Here is an 18,190-nt window from a genome sequence, read left to right as displayed (position 1 = left end):
CCCACATCTGGCATTTTGTCCTCCATACCAGATGGAAGCCCCTCAGTGTTTCCCATTTCCAATTTCTGAGATTATTTTAGCTCTTGTATATAAACACTTTAAAATTTTATGTTTGACTTGGTTGTATCTGAGTAGTGGGATTGGTCTTTCTTGTTTTTTTGGCCTTTGAGTTAGTTTCTCAATCTGTAGACCATGAACTCACTGTATAGCCCAAGCTGGCCTTGAGCTTACAGTGATCCTCCAGCCTCAACCTCCTGAAGCTGGGATTGTGGGCAAGAGCCATGATGCTCTGTTTCTCTCTGTTTTGTTTTCTTTTTAGTAGTTTCTAAAGTTTCAAAGTAATTATCTTCCTACCATTTTTCCCCCTCTTTATCCTGTCTATTTAGGGTTCGACAAAAGCAAAACAAATATCCCATATTATTTTTGACCCAAGGGAAATCTGATATTTACCCTGAACTCATGGACCTCAGATCTAGGACAACACCCATTGCTATGAGCTTTGCACAATTTGAAAATATTTTGGTAAGTTATGTTTTAATTTTCTTCTTTTTTTTATGTATGCACTATATTTCTATCATTTCCCTCTCTTTTCCTCCAAGCCCTCACATACTGTCCCCACTCCCTCTCAAATCTCCCAAATGCATGGCCTCTTTTTCTTTGTTATTGTTACACACACACACACACACACACACACACACACACACACACACACACCGAATAAATATATAAACACAGCTTACTAAGACTATTAAATGTTGCTCATATGTAAATTTTCACTTTGTTTTGTTTTATGCAGTATTAAATAATGTTTCCTAGTCTAACAACTGGTTAAAGGTTTAACTGTCAAGTAGAGAAATCATAGTGACTACAAATTCAATGTGCTTATAAATTACATATAGCTATTAATAATATGTTGTGTATATACATACATATATATAATCCATTAAATAAGGGAAATTATAAGAAAAAAAATCTGCCTATTTTTCCCTGTTACATCTCCTAGAGAGCACTAACCTAGAGTCTGAACATTTAGCATTTGTAATGACTCATTTCTTTTTTGTAAAAAATGAATTTTTCTTCTTCAGGGGATAAATGCTCATACTGAAGACCTGCTTAGAAACCCATCCTATGTCCAAGAGGCAAAAGCTAAGGGATTGGTCATTTTCTGCTGGGGTGATGATACCAATGACCCTGAAAACAGAAGGAAACTGAAGGAATTTGGAGTAAATGGTCTAATATATGATAGGTATTTGTTTTTTGTAAAAAATCTCCATGGAATGTTATAAAAAGTGTTGCTTTTATCTTCTAAACTATTAAATGTAGTTGGGTTAAAGTTAGGTACTTGATACTTTGTGAGCTTTTCCCAGATGTTGAAGTATGTCAAAGCCACTTGAAAAGCCTTAACCCAAGTATATAAGTTGTCTTGGGTTGAAGACAGCTGCCTGCCCCACGCCTGTTTTCTGTCGGTCAGAACTTTCTCAGTGATTGCCTTAGTTACTTTCTATGCTGTGAAAAGACACCATGACAAAGGTGACTTATAAAAGAAAGCATTTAGTAGGAGGCTTGCTTGCAGTTCCAGAGGGTGAGCCCATAACTATACGTGGTGGCGAGCATGGCAGCAAGCAAGCAGGCAGGCAGACAGACATGGTGCTGGAGCAGTACCTGAGAACTTACTTTAGATCCAGAGCAGGAGGCAGAAAGAGAGGCAGACAAACAGAAACAGAATGGGCTTGGCATGGGCTTTTGTAACCTCAAAGTCTACCCCTGTGACCCACCTCCTCCAACAAGGACATACTTCCTAATCCTTCCCAAATAGTCTACCTACTGGGAACTGAACATTTCCATTCAAACCACTACAGTGATCTCACTTGAATTCTATAGCTTTTTATATCGTTATACATTCCCAGTGAGGTATGTATCCAACTCAGGACATTTCCTTGACCTTTTAAAACTTTGGTCCCTTCTTATCATCTTGCTTTCACTGTAAATGGCCACTCTGCTTATTCCACTTTGTTAGTCTAAATCCTTGGAGTCTTCCATGACAGTGTTCTTTAACCTCTCAATCCTATTTTTCTCTAGGATCTTTCCTCTCACAATTTCCTTCTGTATGCTATTTCTTTTTGCTTCAGAGAGAAACTCCTGTATGCTGATAAGTCACTTGCATGGGGTCTCTTTGACTACACTAGTTAGTAGCTTCTGTTCACAGGGCACTTCTTTTACTTTGCTCAATATCATTTATCAATGACTGACACACAACATGTATGTAATGTAGTATATCATGTGTCTACTTTCCTTCCTGGCCTCTTTGAACTCATACCTACCTGTTCCCTAATGCATACACACAGAGAGAATGTTGGCTGCACAAGGGCAAGGCATTTTGCTTGTTTTGTTTACTGTCTTCAGAGGCTAGGGCAGTAAGATCAAAGCTGTGGGATCAAATATTTATTGACTGGATGTAAGAAACAGTTCCCTAGCTGCTGATACTCAAGGTTGCTTTAGTAGAAAGAGGTTTGGGGGTTGAAAAGAACATTGACTTGCTGGAGGAAATGATAAAGTTTTCACCAGACCTGCTTAAAAAAAAAAAACAAAAATATACGTTCCTTGGATTTAATACATAGTACTCTTTGTCCTACTAAGTTCTATCATTTTTTAATAAAGATTTTACTCCCACTATTTTGTCTGAACTGGTCTAGTTTATTCACTTACTTGTTTAACTTACTTATTTTGGTTTTGGAGACAGGAAGTGTTTCAGTGTGTAGCTCAGGCTGGCTTAGTCTTGTGCAACCTTCCTGTCTCAGCTTTCCAAAGACTGGAATTAAAATTGAATACCACCATGCCTAGCTGGTCTGCTGCCTTAAATTGTAGCCTACATGCTGCCTACCTGTCTGCCTGCCTCTTAAACTAGTTGGTTAATTTTGATTAAAACAGAATGGCCATTTTTTTTTAAATAGGTGTTTCCAAGTAACAAAATAAAAATTTTAATTTTATATTAGCAATTTTATAAAAATACTGGCTTTAGTAAATGTTGGAAAATTTTTTGTGTATCCATGAGTATGCAGAAGAAGGAATGACTGCATATATATATACATATATATATATATGTATATATATATATACACACACACACATACACATATACACACACACACACACACACATATATATATATATATTTGGGGGCAAAGAAAAAGATGGTGTGAGGTAATTCCATGGATGAATATATTTAGACAGTTCCTTCCTCTCAAGGGCTTAAATGGCTGGAGCTGGATGTTGACCTGTAATAATAGCAGGTCGATATTATAACAAGTGCTGAGGAAGAGTCGTCCTGGCTCAGCACCTTTGAAGAGGAAGAGCAGAGTTGGAAGTTTGGGATGGGCAGATTTTCTTTTGATAGAACTTACATTTCAGGCCCAGGTCCAGTATGAATGAGGCAGAGCAGGACTGCTGGCATTTGGAGGGCTAGCCTGGCATAGGCTGTAATTAGGGTCCGAGAGACAAGGTGTGAAAATATGTGCATATCACATAATGATTCTAATAGTTGTCTAAGGCTTATAATAAATTTTAAAAAAAAGTTTTTTATTGACCAGTTGCCCCTGGTCAAGTTCTTGTCTTCCTTTTTTTTTTTTTCTTTTTTCTTTCTTTTTTTGTTTACTTGTATGCTTTTTTTTGGGGGGGGAGGTTAAGACAGAGTTTCTCTGTAACAGCCTGGCTATTCTGGAACTCTGTATCCCAGGCTAGCTTCAAACTCAGATCTGTCTGCCTCTGCCTCCCTAGTGCTGGGATTGTAGGCGTGCACCACCACCGCCTGTTACCTGTATGTTTCTAAATGGACAAACTTAGAAGGTTTTGAGTGGTTAGTGATTTGGAGCCTTTGGGCATTTATGAGAGAGGGGTGATAGGAGTGTATAGGTTTTGTTTTGTTGTCGTCCCAGCTGGTCTCCATACTTCCTGTGCAGCTGAAGTTGATCTTAAACTTAGAGTCCTATCTCCACCTGATGCTGGGATTATAGTCATGGCCACCATACCCAGTATACATGATGCTGGCGATGCATCCCGCCTTTGGTGCGTGCTGAGTATCTGACCTGCAGCCCAGCCTTAAGTATGCAATTTCAATGTTGAAAAACTGTTTCTCTACAAAAGCATTAAAGCACAGATTGGACAGGTAGCCCCAATATGTGATGTAAAACTGTTGTGTTTTATTTTCTGTCATTTCCTTGGGAGTGATTAATTTAGGATGGCCTTCGTAGCCTTGTCAAATGATCGTCTGGCTTTGGTACAGCAGACAGTACAGGGTCTAGTATAGCAACGCAGGCCTTGAAGTGCAACTCCTGCCGCTGTGCAAGCTCTGGGATTGTAGGCATGCCCCCCAGTGCCCGGCTTGACCCGCTCTGGAGGCTGGGAGTACATAGACCAGTGACAGCACCTAAGTGGCCTTGTGAATGGCCTAAGTTCAGCCTCAAGCACCACCACCACCAACTCCAAAGAAGAGAGGGAGCAAGAGAGAAGAGGGAAAAATACAACAGACACTTGTAGTGAATTTAAAGGCAAGTGATTTTAAGTCATCATGTGCTGTGTGATCCCAGTTTCTCCCTCACCTTTCATCAACCACTTAATTTTCCTCTGAAAAAACTTTAATCTTATTTCAATCCTTAAATAATAGGACATTTGGTATTGGTATGAATTTAATCTTTATACTTTATTATGGTCTTAAATTAATCCATTTTTGCATAAAGCTATAAATCACTTCATTTCTGGCTATATAATGTTCTATTGTTTATTCTACTACTTAAGAACATTTAAGTTGTCAGTGTTAATATGAATATTATTTACCAGGTCTCCTGGAAGATAAATTTCTCCAGGGCAGTGACTCAAAAACTTTGCTTACTCACAATACACATACAAATGCATGTCTGCAAGATTAAAAACAAGGTTCCTGAGAGTCTCTCCATTACGTGTTATGTACTGTTTGATTCAAATCTTGATTTTGTTGGCTTTGTGACCCACTCAGCTACTAGCTTAGCAAAATCAGGCATCCACCTCTAGATCAGACGTTTTCAGAAAGTGTCACAAGACAAGTAAGTTGGAGTGTCTGTCATAGCCTACTACCGGTTCTCAGGGTGAAGTCCTGCCAGTGAGACCGAGACTACACGAGCCTGTGGTCCAGACATAATGTGTGTAAGCGAGGTTTTGGTTGAGACGAAGTGTTTCTTAGATTACAAGAGCACTGAAGTGGCAGTGGATGTCCTGTCTTCACCAGGACTGTTCTAGAACAGAGCAGCTGGCTTCTGTGAGCACAGGCACTGTCCTGAGAGCAGGTACTTGGTGACAGTTCGTGTCTTTCCACAGCCATATCTCTTGTGTTACTAACACTGATATGGCGCACATCCTTTACATCATCCTGAGAAAGGAGGATATGGAACTGTTGTAAATATTTGTATGTTTTCTTTGAAAGTCTTGTCCTGGCTCATGTTACTGTATCAGAAGTCATTTCTTACTAGGATTTTCTAACATTTCACCATCATTGCTCCATTTTCAATGTTACCGTTGAAAACGGTGAAGTCACATTGATTGCTGTTTCCTCAAGTATAATTTGTTTTCCCCATGAGGCTTCAGAGAAACTACTCTGTTACCAGTGTTCTGAAATCCCAGAGATGGACCTTCTATCTAAGTCTGGTTTCACCCTTGTCCTGAGAGCACTGGGTACACTTTCTAGCCTGTTGGTGTGTGTCATTAAAGACCTGGCTGGGCATGGTTCAGTGTTTGCCTAGCATGCACAAAAACCCAGTGTGTTTCCAGCACAGCACAGACTTGGTGTGGTGGTGCATGGCTGTAACCCAAAACATTCACAAGACCAGAAATTCAATTCCAAAGCCATATGAGACCCTGTTTTGGGGATTGCAGAGATGTGAAACTTTGGGGTGGAATGTAGCTCAGTGATAGAGTAGGTGCTGGAGAAAATCAGGGGTGTTGTACAGCATTTCTGAGGTTCCTGTACTTTACATGTTTCTGGATTTATTTTCTTTATGTAAGTCCTCTATATTGTTAGCTCTTGGACCACACTTGTGATCCTTTCTTTGTTTTTCTCTTTTCATCCTATTCTGGAAGACTGAACCTTTCCATCTGTTCCTGTAGAGTTTTCCATATATGCTATTGTGTTTTGAATTTCTAAAGACATTGTTTTGTGCTGAAAGTGCTATTTAGGGAACATGTAGTAGCCTCTTCTCATTTGATGAAAGTTCTGTTTCTCCCAAGTCATGATGGTTGTTTTGTTTTTGTCTTTTTTTAAGTTTTATATATATATATTCCATGCTTAAAAGTATTCTTGGCCTCCCAGATGAGCTTGAAATCTAGGAAATTATTAGAAGCTCAGGGTGAGAGAGCGGGATTGTTGACTAGGGCATCGTTATAGGATGAATGGTCTTGGTGGCCTGCTTGTTCAGACCTCTGAGGTTAGTGTTTAGGGCTTTCTTGTTTGGCTGATGGGATCCTTCCTAAGAGAATGTCTGCACCATACCTGGGGACTGACTGGCTGCCACTGTGGTCATCCGAGGACACCTGAGGACGGAAGGGTTGCCTCTGTGTTTGACGAGTTTACATGTTTTTTTGCTGCTGGTAGAAGCAATGGTGGTCTTGTAAAATACCAAGCCCTCCCCCGGGCCTCATCTTCCATTCTAAGAGACATCTATTCACTTTAGAAGTCAGTGTCAGGGAGGGGCAGCTGTGGCCAGACAGAGAGAGATACTTAATTGCTGCTCAGACTCCACCTCATCTTTTCCCCCTCCCCTTCACTTTCAGATCAAGGGGAACTTGTGCTACTTTTAAAAGCTATTTTCCTGTGAATGGCTGGTGATTGATCTTTTCACATTTTTGCTAACTGAAGTTTCTGTTTTTTGTTTTTTTGGTAACTAAATAAATATTTTAACTAATACTGCAGCCGCCCCCCCCCCGCCCCCCCCCCCCCCCCCCGCCGCCACCCAGTTTCCATAATTTCACTGGTTTGTTATTTGGCATATTCCTGTGCTTTTAAAATTACCTTAAATTTTAATGGGATGTGAGAAGGGTGTGAAATTAGAAGCTGCTTGTCATCCTTTTGCACGTGTTCAATTTTGTCTTTTTTTTGGTCGGTTGAATGGATGGATGGTTTTCAGTGCTGGGGACCAAACCGAGAGTGTCATTCATGCTAGAGAAGTGCTAGATCTCAAATCTTTGTCTTGCTGTGCACAGGTATTTCATAGAGTTTAAAACTGTCTTCCTTCCTGTGACATCATGAAGATTCTCTATGGCCCTGTGTTGTTGCTGGGCTTTCACAGGGCAGCATGTGAAGCTGGTCTCTGCTGTGGACATGCCTCATTCACCAGAGGCTCTTTCTGCTCTTTCCATACTAGATATTGATCATCTGTGACTTAAGTCATTGGGGACAAGTCCCAGCTCTCAGGAACTTTTCCTGCTGTAAAATAAGGCATCACTGCTAAATCGACTTGGAGGCATACACTTCCAGAATCATTAGAAAACTACAGATTCCATTTTCTGATTTAAAGAATTGCTTTAAAACCAGGCATATAAAAGAACAGTTTTATAAACACTGTGGTCTTTATCATGCAGCAGAGTAAAAATCTCTGTAATGAGGATATTCCAGGCACTTAAAAATGGATTTTCTTGAAAAGATTAAGTCATGCAGCCTTTAATAAACATGGAATTACATTATTTTGTGTGTGTGTGTTTGTTTCACCATAGGATATACGATTGGATGCCTGAACAGCCAAATATATTCCAAGTGGAGCAGTTGGAGCGCCTGAAGCAAGAAGTGCCGGAGCTTAAGAGTTGTTTGTGTCCCCCCGTTAGCCACTTTGTCCCTTCTTCTTTCTGCGGGGAGCCTGATATCCATGTAGACGCCAACGGCATTGATAATGTGGAGACCGCTTAGTTTGTAGTGCGCAGAGGACGTTTGGGGCATACACCACTGCTCTGATGTTTCATCGTTGAACACTGCTTCCCTGCCTTTTAGGTTTCTCAGTCCAATGAAGCAATAATGAAGTATTTTACTATTTCATTACAGTTCCTGCAAGAATATCAAGTATGCTATTTTTATCACTTGGCCAGGTATAATTACCAATCAATCTGTACAATGAGAAAATGTACTGTTAAATATTTTCAATGGAATATCTAAGCCTATAATGTCATTAAAAGCATAATACTTGGAAATTAATTATATAAATATCTGATATGTAAAGTTTAGGCTTTTCATTTAATTAGGTCTTAAATCTTCAATACATGAGAAAAATGATTGCATAATTATACCTGACCATGGAAAAAATAAGTACCTCAAATGCATGCGTTTGCACTGGTGGCTCCAGCTATACAGATCCTTGTGTCCTCTGTGTACATAGGTATCTTTACACGAGTTGATATGGACATGCACCGTTTTCATTCAGTATAAACTTCAGACTGCTGCCATTCCCCACTGACCCAAACCAGCCTGAAGATGAACCATGACATTTGTTTCACAAACCTTTCAAAACTGTTTTGCATAAATGTTAAAATTCAAGAATGCTGCAGGGTAACTTAATGTATAAAATGTTAGTAAGAAGTATATATTGCATATATAGTAGTATAGATCACAATATATAAATTTGACTCAATGCATGCTTTAGGTTTTAAGCATGAGATTGTACATGTTTACTGGTAAGTTCTTGCATCTGGTGCTAGGTGAGTGATAAGATGTCAAGGACTGAAAATATTTTGTCACCTAAAAAACAAAGTCTGTTTGTGGACACTTTGAATATGCTTATTTAGTGTCTCACTACCTAGTAAATTGCTGTGTGTGTGTTACACAGTAGTTAAATTCCCATGCAGAAAAATAAATGTCCTGAATTCTCAAATTGGTATTCTTTATTGTTTAATATATATATATCATGTATGTAATTTATTTAGTAATGTAGAATTCTTACTGTGTATAAATGCATGTTTTAAGGATTATACTAAGACTTCTTCATTAGAAAGCAGATTGTATTGATAAAACTGTAACTTCAGAATGAATGTTAAATAAAATGACAGATTTATTTTTTTTCTTTATCTTAAAAATGAAATTTCAAGAAGGTGTTACTTTTGTAGAATGGTTTATAATGGTATTTTGACAAATAGGAATTTCCTTCTGATCATACAGACTGGCTCACTCCTCTTTCTCAGTGTGTTCCTACTGAGGCAAGTTGTTCATGTACTGACAGATTTTGACAGGAGCCAAGACCCTAAGACTTGAAATGACAAAGTGTACCTTGTTTTTGTTTTTATTTTTTCGTGACGACCTGTGTCGTCCTGGCTGTCCTGGAACTCACTGTGTAAACCAGGCCGGCTTTGAACTCTCAGAGCCATCTGCCTGCCTCTGCCTCCTGAGTGCTATTAAAGTCGTGCGCCACCACCTTTGGTTTCCTGGTTTGTTTTTAACGGTGCAGCCATGGGGTTGGTCAGCTCTTCACCGTGGGAGGATGGGTTCTGCAGCCCTGTGGCATTGCACTTACAGCGTATGTTTAATGGAACACAGTGAGGAAATGGTCCTCTGCAAGGTGCTCCTATAGCTTTCCCACGTCAAATGGGCGTCGCACGCTTTCACGCAGTTGGTGCCTTCAGAAACAGAACTGGTTTTCTTCTGTAGACCTGCGCACCATGTGGTGAGTACCCCCTTTGCTCTATAGTTTTGTTCTGTGGTCCTTCCCGCGGCTTTCCACTTCCAGCTCCATGATGGTTTCCGGGGCAGGAGGGAAGCAAAGGGTGCAGCGGAGTTGAAGGGGAGGAGTTGATATGGGGCGTGGGTTTAGTCTGTAGAGAAGAGCTGGGGGACGACACCACAGAACCTGGCCTCTCTTCCTGTTACCTGAGCTCTTACCTTTCCACTCCACTCAGCCATGCTGTGCCTGTGACCAGCCCTGCACCACCCCTGCGCCCTTGTGTCCTGTGCTCGGAAGTCTCCCAATCGCTTTGCGCCATACTCTCTGCCATCTAACTTTGTCCACTGCCAGCACTGTTGAAAGGGAGGGACCCATAATCTATTGTGTTTGCAGTGATCTTACTGAGAAGCCTTGGGACAATCCAGAGAGACACAGTGGTTAGGGCAGAGTCAGCCACTAGTTAACCATAGAGGCCAGGCAGTGGTGGCTCACACCTTTAATCGCAGCACTTGGGAGGAGGAAGCAGGAAGATCAGGAGCTCAAGGCCACCCTGGGCTACACAATATTGATCCAGTCTAAAAAAGAAACAGCCAGGTAGTGGTGGGCACATGGCTTTGATCCCAGCACTTGGGATATTATGCCTTTAATTCCAGGACTATGGAGGTGGAGACAGGAAGTGATATGGCTGGGTGGAGAGAGGAATATAAGGCAGGAGGAGACAGGAGCTCAGTCCCTTTCAGTCTGAGGATTCCTAGATCTAAGAAATCTTTCTAGTGGGGCTGCCCTGCTTCTCTAATCTTTAAAAGGCAAGCTTTGTTAGAGCGTCATAAAAATATCACCACACACTGTTGACATTCATCTTACTTACCTTATTTTTATTTCCACAATGCTTGAAATGTACTTGCTATGAATGTACATTTTGAAGTGGCTTATGTATAGCTTATGGGATAGCTTTTTTTTTTTTTTTTAAAGATTTTATTATTATGTATAGTGTTCTGCCTGCATGTATGCCTGCCCACCAGAAGAGGGCACCAGATCTTATTATAGATGGCTGTGAGCCACCATGTGGGTGCTGGAAATTGAACTCAACTCAGGACCTCTGGAAGAGCAGCCAGTGCCCTTAACCTCTGAGCCATCTCTCCAGCCCCAGGATAGCTTATTGATGTCAAGTTTTTTGGTTTTTTGTTTGTTTGGTTTTTTTGTTTCTGTTGTTGTTGGTTTGGGTTTTTTGTTTGTTTGTTTTGTTGTTGGTTTTTCCAAGACAGGGTTTCTCTGTGTAGGCCTGGCTGTCCTGGAATTTGTTCTGTAGACCAGGCTGGCCTTGAACTCAGAGATCTGACTGCCTCTGTTTCCTGAGTGCTGGGATCAAAGGCATGTATCACTGTGCCTATCTAATGTCAGTTTTACATGGAAAGGTTTAATGTTAAATTATTTTTATACTTTCTGGAAAGTTTTATAAGATGATTCTCTGGCATTGCTCCCTGGAACTATGTACAAGCACTGCTGAGTGCAGACCAAGGCACACAGTTCCCTCCTGAAGGCCGTGTTGTCTGGGAAGGTAGAGTTTGTTGGGCCTGTGTGGTGTAGTCCAGCTTGCTAGGCTTGATGGACGATCATTGTCTCTCCCTGCCTTTTCCCCCATAGCTGTCACTGTGTCATCAATGCTTAAGCAAGCTCAATGGCATCCCAGGTTATCCTTGCAGCCCAGACTTCCCCAGAGTAACCTGTCCAGTCTCTGTTTAGCTAAGTGAAGGGCACCTCAACAGAGCTTTTCTAAGCTACCTGCTAACCCTGACCCCTGCCATGGCTTTTCTCTTGCTGAACCCATGTGATTATGTGATAAGGCAGCTGCACAGCTGTTTCCAGTTAACTTTCTTCCATATATTTAATAATGTGAGAGTAACTTTATCACATGCCAGAGAGTCCACTTAGCATTTGAAACAGTGTTATGTTGATTTGCTACATTTAAATATTGAGGCGGGATGGACGCAACACTAATGTTTTAAAAGTAGTCAATCTAACTAACACTTTACTCAAAATGTTTGTTTGCATTTATTGTTTGCTTTTTGCATTTGTGCACTTAAAAGTTCATTCCTAGATGGATCTTAACTCTGAGGTTTTGTTTTGTTTTTTTATACAGTGCTTTTTTTTTTATTACATTTTATTTTGTGTTTGCATGTGGGTGTGCATTTGGGCATGTTCACATGCCACGATGCTCATGTGGGTTCTGTGGACTGAACTCAGGCCATCAGGCTGATGGGTCTCTTATCATCTAAGTAATCTCACTGGCCCATAAATGGGGTTTTAAACAAATTCCCTCTGTTCAACTGTTTCAGTGGTGAGCAGTTAATTTTTGTTCATTGATCATAGCTCTAGCTGCCTCATGGATTCATTTAATCAAAATAGTTTGAGTACTCTGACATGAGTGGGTGGAAAGGAAAGAGGAATACTATTTAGTCTCAGGGATTTCCTAAGTACCTGGTCCTTTCTAGTTTTAAGAACTATCCTATACATTTTATTAGCTAGTGCACTCACAGGCAGCCTGGATTTTTGTTCTGTCAGTTTGCGTGCTGAACCAACAGATGACTGCCAGAATTAAACAAAACAAAACTCAGTTTCTTCTTTTTTGGGAGAGCCAGCCCCCAATAAGAGGTGTTGAATTAATTTGATGAGCTTTTGGAGGTTTAGCAAATAGTCCTGGTTTTTCATTCATCTTAATTGTAATGTGATGAAGGAGTGAGTAAGTCTCATTTGTTCTGTAGTGCTGACTACAGTTGAATGTGTGCAGCCTACTCACCCACCTGTCCCCACACTTAGAGTTTTCAGAACAGGCTACTTTACAGGGCCAGGTTTAAGCCCAGCACTCTGGAGGGACAGCCCACCTCTGACACTGCAGTTGTTATTTAATAACCTGGGGCTTCTGGGAGTTTATCACCCACACAGCTTACCACTGTGAAAGGGTTTGCTTTGCTTTGGTTTTTCATTCTTGAGACAGGGTTTCTCTGTGTAGCCCTGGCTGTCCTGGAACTCAGAGATCCCCCTGCCTCTACCTCCTGAGTAATAAGACTAAAGGTGTGGGCCACCACCATGCTAGACTTTTTTTTTTAAATTAGCTTACAAAGTAACAGGTTTCCTTGAGGCCTTATCAGATAGCATCCCCCTACTTTTCACCCCATCTCCCTGACCTGCCCCCTCCTTGCTGAAACCTGGTAAAGACTCTTGTCACGAGTTCAGAACAGGTGGAAATCAGGGAGGAGTGCACATCTGTGCTGCATTTGGGGGTATTCTTTTCAGTGTTGTCTCCCAATTTCCTTACTGATGGTTACTATGTGTAGATTAATATGTTTATTACATCTTAAGTATTAAACCATCTTTTTCTTTCCAAATTTTCCAACTGATTCTCACTCATGTACCCCTGATTTTATTTCACTCTTTTCCCTTTTTAGATTATGCTTTAGTTGTTAAATAGGAGTATAACTTCCATTTTTCTATGAATACTCTCAATTTAAAATTATTTTATTTGTTTAGAGACAGAATTTTGCTTTTGATTCAGGACAGCCTAAAACTCACTAATTAGCCTAGGTTGGCCTCATTCCTGATTTTTTTTCTGTCTCAACCCATCAAGTGCTGGGATTACCAGCTTGACCGTCTCAGCCATAATGGTCTCAATCTTTTTGATTTCAAGATACTTTCCAAGGTGTTCTTTCATGAACTCCTGTTCTGTTTGTTTGGGGGCTTGCTTTTTCTTAGCATTTAGTTATGTAAGGGGGAGGGGTTGTGTATATGAGTGTGTGTGTCTGTGGGCATGTGTGCATATGTATATGCTTTGGAATTAAGTGAGCATATTTTTCTCATTTCTTCTTTCTTCCAACATCTAGTGGTCTTGTAGTTTTATCCCTTGAGAGCTCCAGACCTCAATGTGAACCCAAGTACACCATTTATACCTGGTAGTTAATGATCAGAAGAGGCAGGGGACCAGAGTTAAGAATGTGGTTTGTGTAGAGGAGGTCTCTGTTTCTGCACTTCCCAGCATCTACTTTCAAGAGCCAGCTGAATGCAGTCTTTGGGCTGTAAGACAAGGTGCCCTTTCCCCCAACCCTCTCCCAGGTAGGGGAGGGCATGGGAGCAGAGTTGAGCCGGCCAGACTCCTGGATTGCCCTATCTTATTTAGAGGGACAGAGCTTGGGACAGGTGCACAGGTCTCCTTAAGCCTAGCTCTTAGTCCTTCTGACCTGGTATTTTTGGACATTCCTTTCTTTCATTCTGTGAGATTTCTTACTTCTTAAACACTTTCTTCTAGTGTCAGTTTAAGCTGTTCTGAGGCCTTTCATCATATTTGTGAATGAAAATACAGGTTTGTAAAATGTTCCAACATAATTTTGTGTAGGTTTTCATTTTAGCAGCTTGCATTTTATTATCACAGTAAGATAAATTGCATACTTAGCACTAATAAACATTTTAAAAATTGTTTTAGGTTCATTTATTAGTGTTTGGCTTGCATGTATGTATGTGTGCTGTGTGCATACCTGGTGTTTGTAGAGGTCAGAAGCCACCATTGGATGCCCTGGAACCAGACTTATGGGTTGTTATAAGCCACTGTAGGTGCTGGGAACTGAACTTGGGTTTTCTGCAAGAACATCAGTGCCCCTAACTGCTGAGGGATCTCCAGTCCCAATAAGTATATGTCAATTCAAGTATATAATTAAAATGTTTATTATATGAGAGTTTCATATATGTATATAATGCATTTTGATCAAATCCACTCCATAGTCCCCTCAGTGTTCTCTCTGTTTTGAGTGTTCTTTCTTAAACTGTTTAAGGATTTATTTATTATAATTTTGTTTATATGAGTGTTTTGCTTACATGTATGTGTGTATACTATGTGCCTGCCTGGTACTGTCAGAAGTCAGAAGAAGGTGTTGAATCCCTTGGAACTGGAATTCCAAACGGTTGTGAGCTACCTGGTAGACACTCAGTAGACACTGAGCCCAGATCCTCTAAAAGAGCAGAAATGCCCTTAAACTGTAGTAGCCATGTGTTAATTAAAAAAAAAAAAAATCCCACTGAGTGCACTTAGTGCTGGCAGCGTGTGCATGAGTGTGGGGACCCCTGGAGTGTGGCAGCCTCTCAGAGGACTCTCCCTCTCCTGGAAACTACTAATTGACAATAGCTCTGGAGCTAGGAGTGGGCTTTCATGATTCCCCCGTCCCATCCGTGCTGGGGTTGGGGATGGCCTGATCTTGCACATGTTTTAGGCATGCTGTCAAAGTCATGAATTCATGTGTGCAAGTGTGGTGTCCTGTGGTGCCTGGAAAATACTGTTTCTCTAGTTACCCGCTACTTCTGGCTTCAATCTTTCGGACCCCTTGTCCTGCTTAGATTTTTGTGAACTTGACACAGCTGAAGTTGTCTTGGGAGGAGGAACCTGAATTGAGAAAACTCCTTAATCAGATGGACTGTAGGCAAGTCTTTAGGACTTTTTCTCCACTATTGATTGTGGTGGAAGGGCCAAGTTTACTGTGGGTGATGCCACCCCTGGGCAGATGGTCCTGGGTAGGTTATAAAGAAGCTGAGAAGACCTTGAATAACAAGCCGTCAAGCAGCACACCTCCATGGCTTCCTCTCCTGGTTCCTGCCTGGGCTTCCCTCAATGGACTGTGACCCAGTATACACAAGTCAAATAAACCCTTTCCTCTCCAAGTTGCTTTTGATCATGTGTTTTATCACAGCAATAGAAGGCAAACTAAGACAGCCCTCTTGCTCAGTGACCTCTGAACCTGGGGTAAGGACTTCCTAAATAGGACTCTGATCACACAGGAAGTATGGCAAATGGGCCTCATGAAATTCATGAGCTTCTGTTCAGCAAAGGAAATTTATTTGAGTGAAAAGCAGCCTTTAGAATGAGAGAAAAAGCCTTGCCAGCTGATATTGGATTAGTAGTGAGAATATGCAAAGAACTCAAGAAACTAAACATCAAGAAAAATGGCCCAATTCAAAATGTTCTATGGAGCACATTTTTGGACAAAGTGTTCTCGAAGAAGAAAGACAAATATTTAAAGTTCCCTCTAGCTGCATTAATCAGGGTTCTCTAGAGGAATAAAACCAATGGGGTGAATGTGTGTATATTAAAGCTGGTTGTGGTGCCTCATACCTTTGTTTCCAGCACTCAGGAGGCAGAAGCAGGAGGATCTCAGGTAGTTTTAAGGCCAGCCTAGTCTACATAGGACAGCTAGAGCTACATGGTAGACCCTGTGTCAAAATCAACAGCAAAACAAGTCAGCTTTAAAAAAACAGCTGAATTCTGCCCGAGAAGCTGAAGACCTGGTACTCTGTGCTTTAAGCTGGGAGCATCAACAGGTGGAGGAGTCATGTATCAGCTGTCTCTTGCACTGGGGGACAACAGCTGGTACTTAGTCAGTCCACAAGGCCTCAGTGTTCCCAATCTAGTGCCCAAAGCTTCCTCAAGAGCCACTGGTCTCTAGTCAATGATGAAAGCTTAGAAACGCTGTCTGATATCCATTAAGGACTCAGCAGCAGCAGCAGGGTGATCAACTCTGCAGGAAGAGATAAGGTGGAATGTGCAGAAGGTGAGATGGCCTTTCTTCTGCCACACGATATTTTTTTCCCCAGAGATGAAAGCCCAAGAAGTCAGAGTAATAGCCAAGTGCTAAACACCTTACCCTTCACTGCTGCTGCTGTCCTCCTCAGCAAGTGCTCTACTTCCTGTATATCTCTTTATATAGACTTTCTGTTCTGCCTTCTCATTGGTTGTAAGCACAACCACATGACCTCGTCACTGTCCATCTATACAGACCTCCAGGTCTTCTATGGTTGGTATTGAGATTAAAGGCATTGCCACACGATTTTTATCTAGGCTGTTACCAGAAGGCACTGCCCACAATCGGGGTGGGTCTTCCCACACTGATCAAGGCAACAGGGATGGGGTTTATAGAGCTGGGGGGAGGGGTAGTTACTGCTCCTGTAGAGGATCTGGGTTCCATTCCCAGCAGTCATGGCAGTTCGAAACCACCTATGATTGTGGTTCTGGCAATCCTCAGGCACCAGGTGTGCATGTGGTGTACACACATGCATGCAGGCATTCACACATACACATAGAAGGCAACAGGACAGTTTTTCAGGTGCCACTTCCTACCCAGGGGATTCTAATTTGTGGCAAGTTAACATTAAAACCAACCAGAATATTATCCATCAGGAAAATGGGAGCTAAATATAATTTGAAATTTTGTTTCACTCCAGTCAGAATGGCTGTTAGGAAGAAATAACTCACATGGATGAGGCTGTGGGGAAAAGGGAGCACTCATTTATGCTGTTGGCGGAAGTGAAAAATGGTGTAAACTGGCAATGACTATGAAATCATTGTGGAAGTTTCTCACAAAAAATAAAAAATAAAAAATAGGACTGCCATATGACCCAGCTACATCACTCCTGGCTCCATACCCCAAAGACTCTATCCCAGTACAGAGATATTTGCATCTCCATGCTCCTTGCTGCTTTATTGCCGGAGCCAGGTAATGGTACCAGCCTAGACATCCACCATCTGAGGAATGGAAAATTAAACTGCACATTTGCACATTGAAATTTAATCAACTACAAAGAACAATGAAAGTATAAAACTCACAGGAAAATGGAACTGGAAAATATTAGACTGAGATAACCAAGGCTCAGAAAAACAATGCTCTTTCATGAGTGGATTCTAACATTGAATTGTTGGATTAATGTGTTTAACTTGGAGGACTTGTAGCATGGCCAGGAAACTAGAAAAGGGCCATTAAAGGAAAAGGAAGAAAAAGAGGCATTAAGGGAGAGGAGAGCAGAACACATGTGATACCAAGGTAGGGATAGAGGTGAATACTGGGGATGGAAAGACTGCAGAGAGGCAAGGGATAGCCAAAACTAAGGATGTAGGAACCATACGGAAATCTACTACTTTGTAATGTTAAAGAAAGGCTGGATTGGAGATACCTGGGTGGGTGTATAATGCTCCCCACAGAAGCTATCAGCTAGCTCCTGGAGTGGGATACCTCCACACAAGCTGTTGGTCAGAGAGGCCCCAGAGGCCATAACAACAATACAGGCCACTGGCTTTGCTTTTGGTTGCCCAGAAGAGCTGGGGGGTTCGGAAGACACTGTTGCTGAAGATACCACACTTTAGTTGCAGGACATGGAGAAAGAAAGCTGGAACCAAGCTGGAACATCCTCCCCGTGGGCTAGTTTTCATAGTGTTGGAAGGTGCTGTGCAGGCTGCTGGAAGAGAAAGTCAAATGTTTTACCCAGAGGTGAATTCTATATAAGCTACGAAAATAACCTTCCAGGCCAGAGGGGCTCCTGGACAACACTGGCAGGACTGTTAGAGGTGCCAACCATTTTCTTATTGGATTTGAGGGTGGTACCACAGGAGGGAATTCATGCCCGGTACTGTAAACCTGACCAAGAGCTCATAGGTTGGGAGATAATAGGCCCTGGGGGAGCCTACCACTGTTGTTTTGCCAAATAGACATGTTGTCAAG

The 18,190-nt window shown here is 41.5% G+C and overlaps 1 protein-coding gene across 12 annotated transcripts in view; it reads left to right on the top strand.

Moving 5' to 3' along the window:
- Positions 1–9,415, top strand: part of Gpcpd1 (glycerophosphocholine phosphodiesterase 1) — a 57,784-nt gene extending 48,369 nt beyond the window's left edge. For all 12 annotated transcript variants that reach the window (XM_076570697.1, XM_076570691.1, XM_076570698.1 and 9 more), the window contains 3 exons: positions 387–522; positions 1,086–1,246; positions 7,735–9,415. In XM_076570697.1, coding sequence (XP_076426812.1) covers positions 387–522; positions 1,086–1,246; positions 7,735–7,924 — 487 coding nt within the window. In that variant the 3' untranslated portion in view covers positions 7,925–9,415. The remainder of the gene's footprint in view (positions 1–386; positions 523–1,085; positions 1,247–7,734) is intronic.
- The last annotated feature ends 8,775 nt before the right edge of the window (positions 9,416–18,190 follow it).

This window comes from Peromyscus maniculatus, chromosome 4, assembly GCF_049852395.1.
Source record: "Peromyscus maniculatus bairdii isolate BWxNUB_F1_BW_parent chromosome 4, HU_Pman_BW_mat_3.1, whole genome shotgun sequence".
Classification (NCBI taxonomy): Eukaryota; Metazoa; Chordata; class Mammalia; order Rodentia; family Cricetidae; genus Peromyscus; species Peromyscus maniculatus.
The sequence above is the reverse complement of the archived record's forward strand: the minus strand, read 5'-3'. Positions and strand labels throughout refer to the sequence as shown.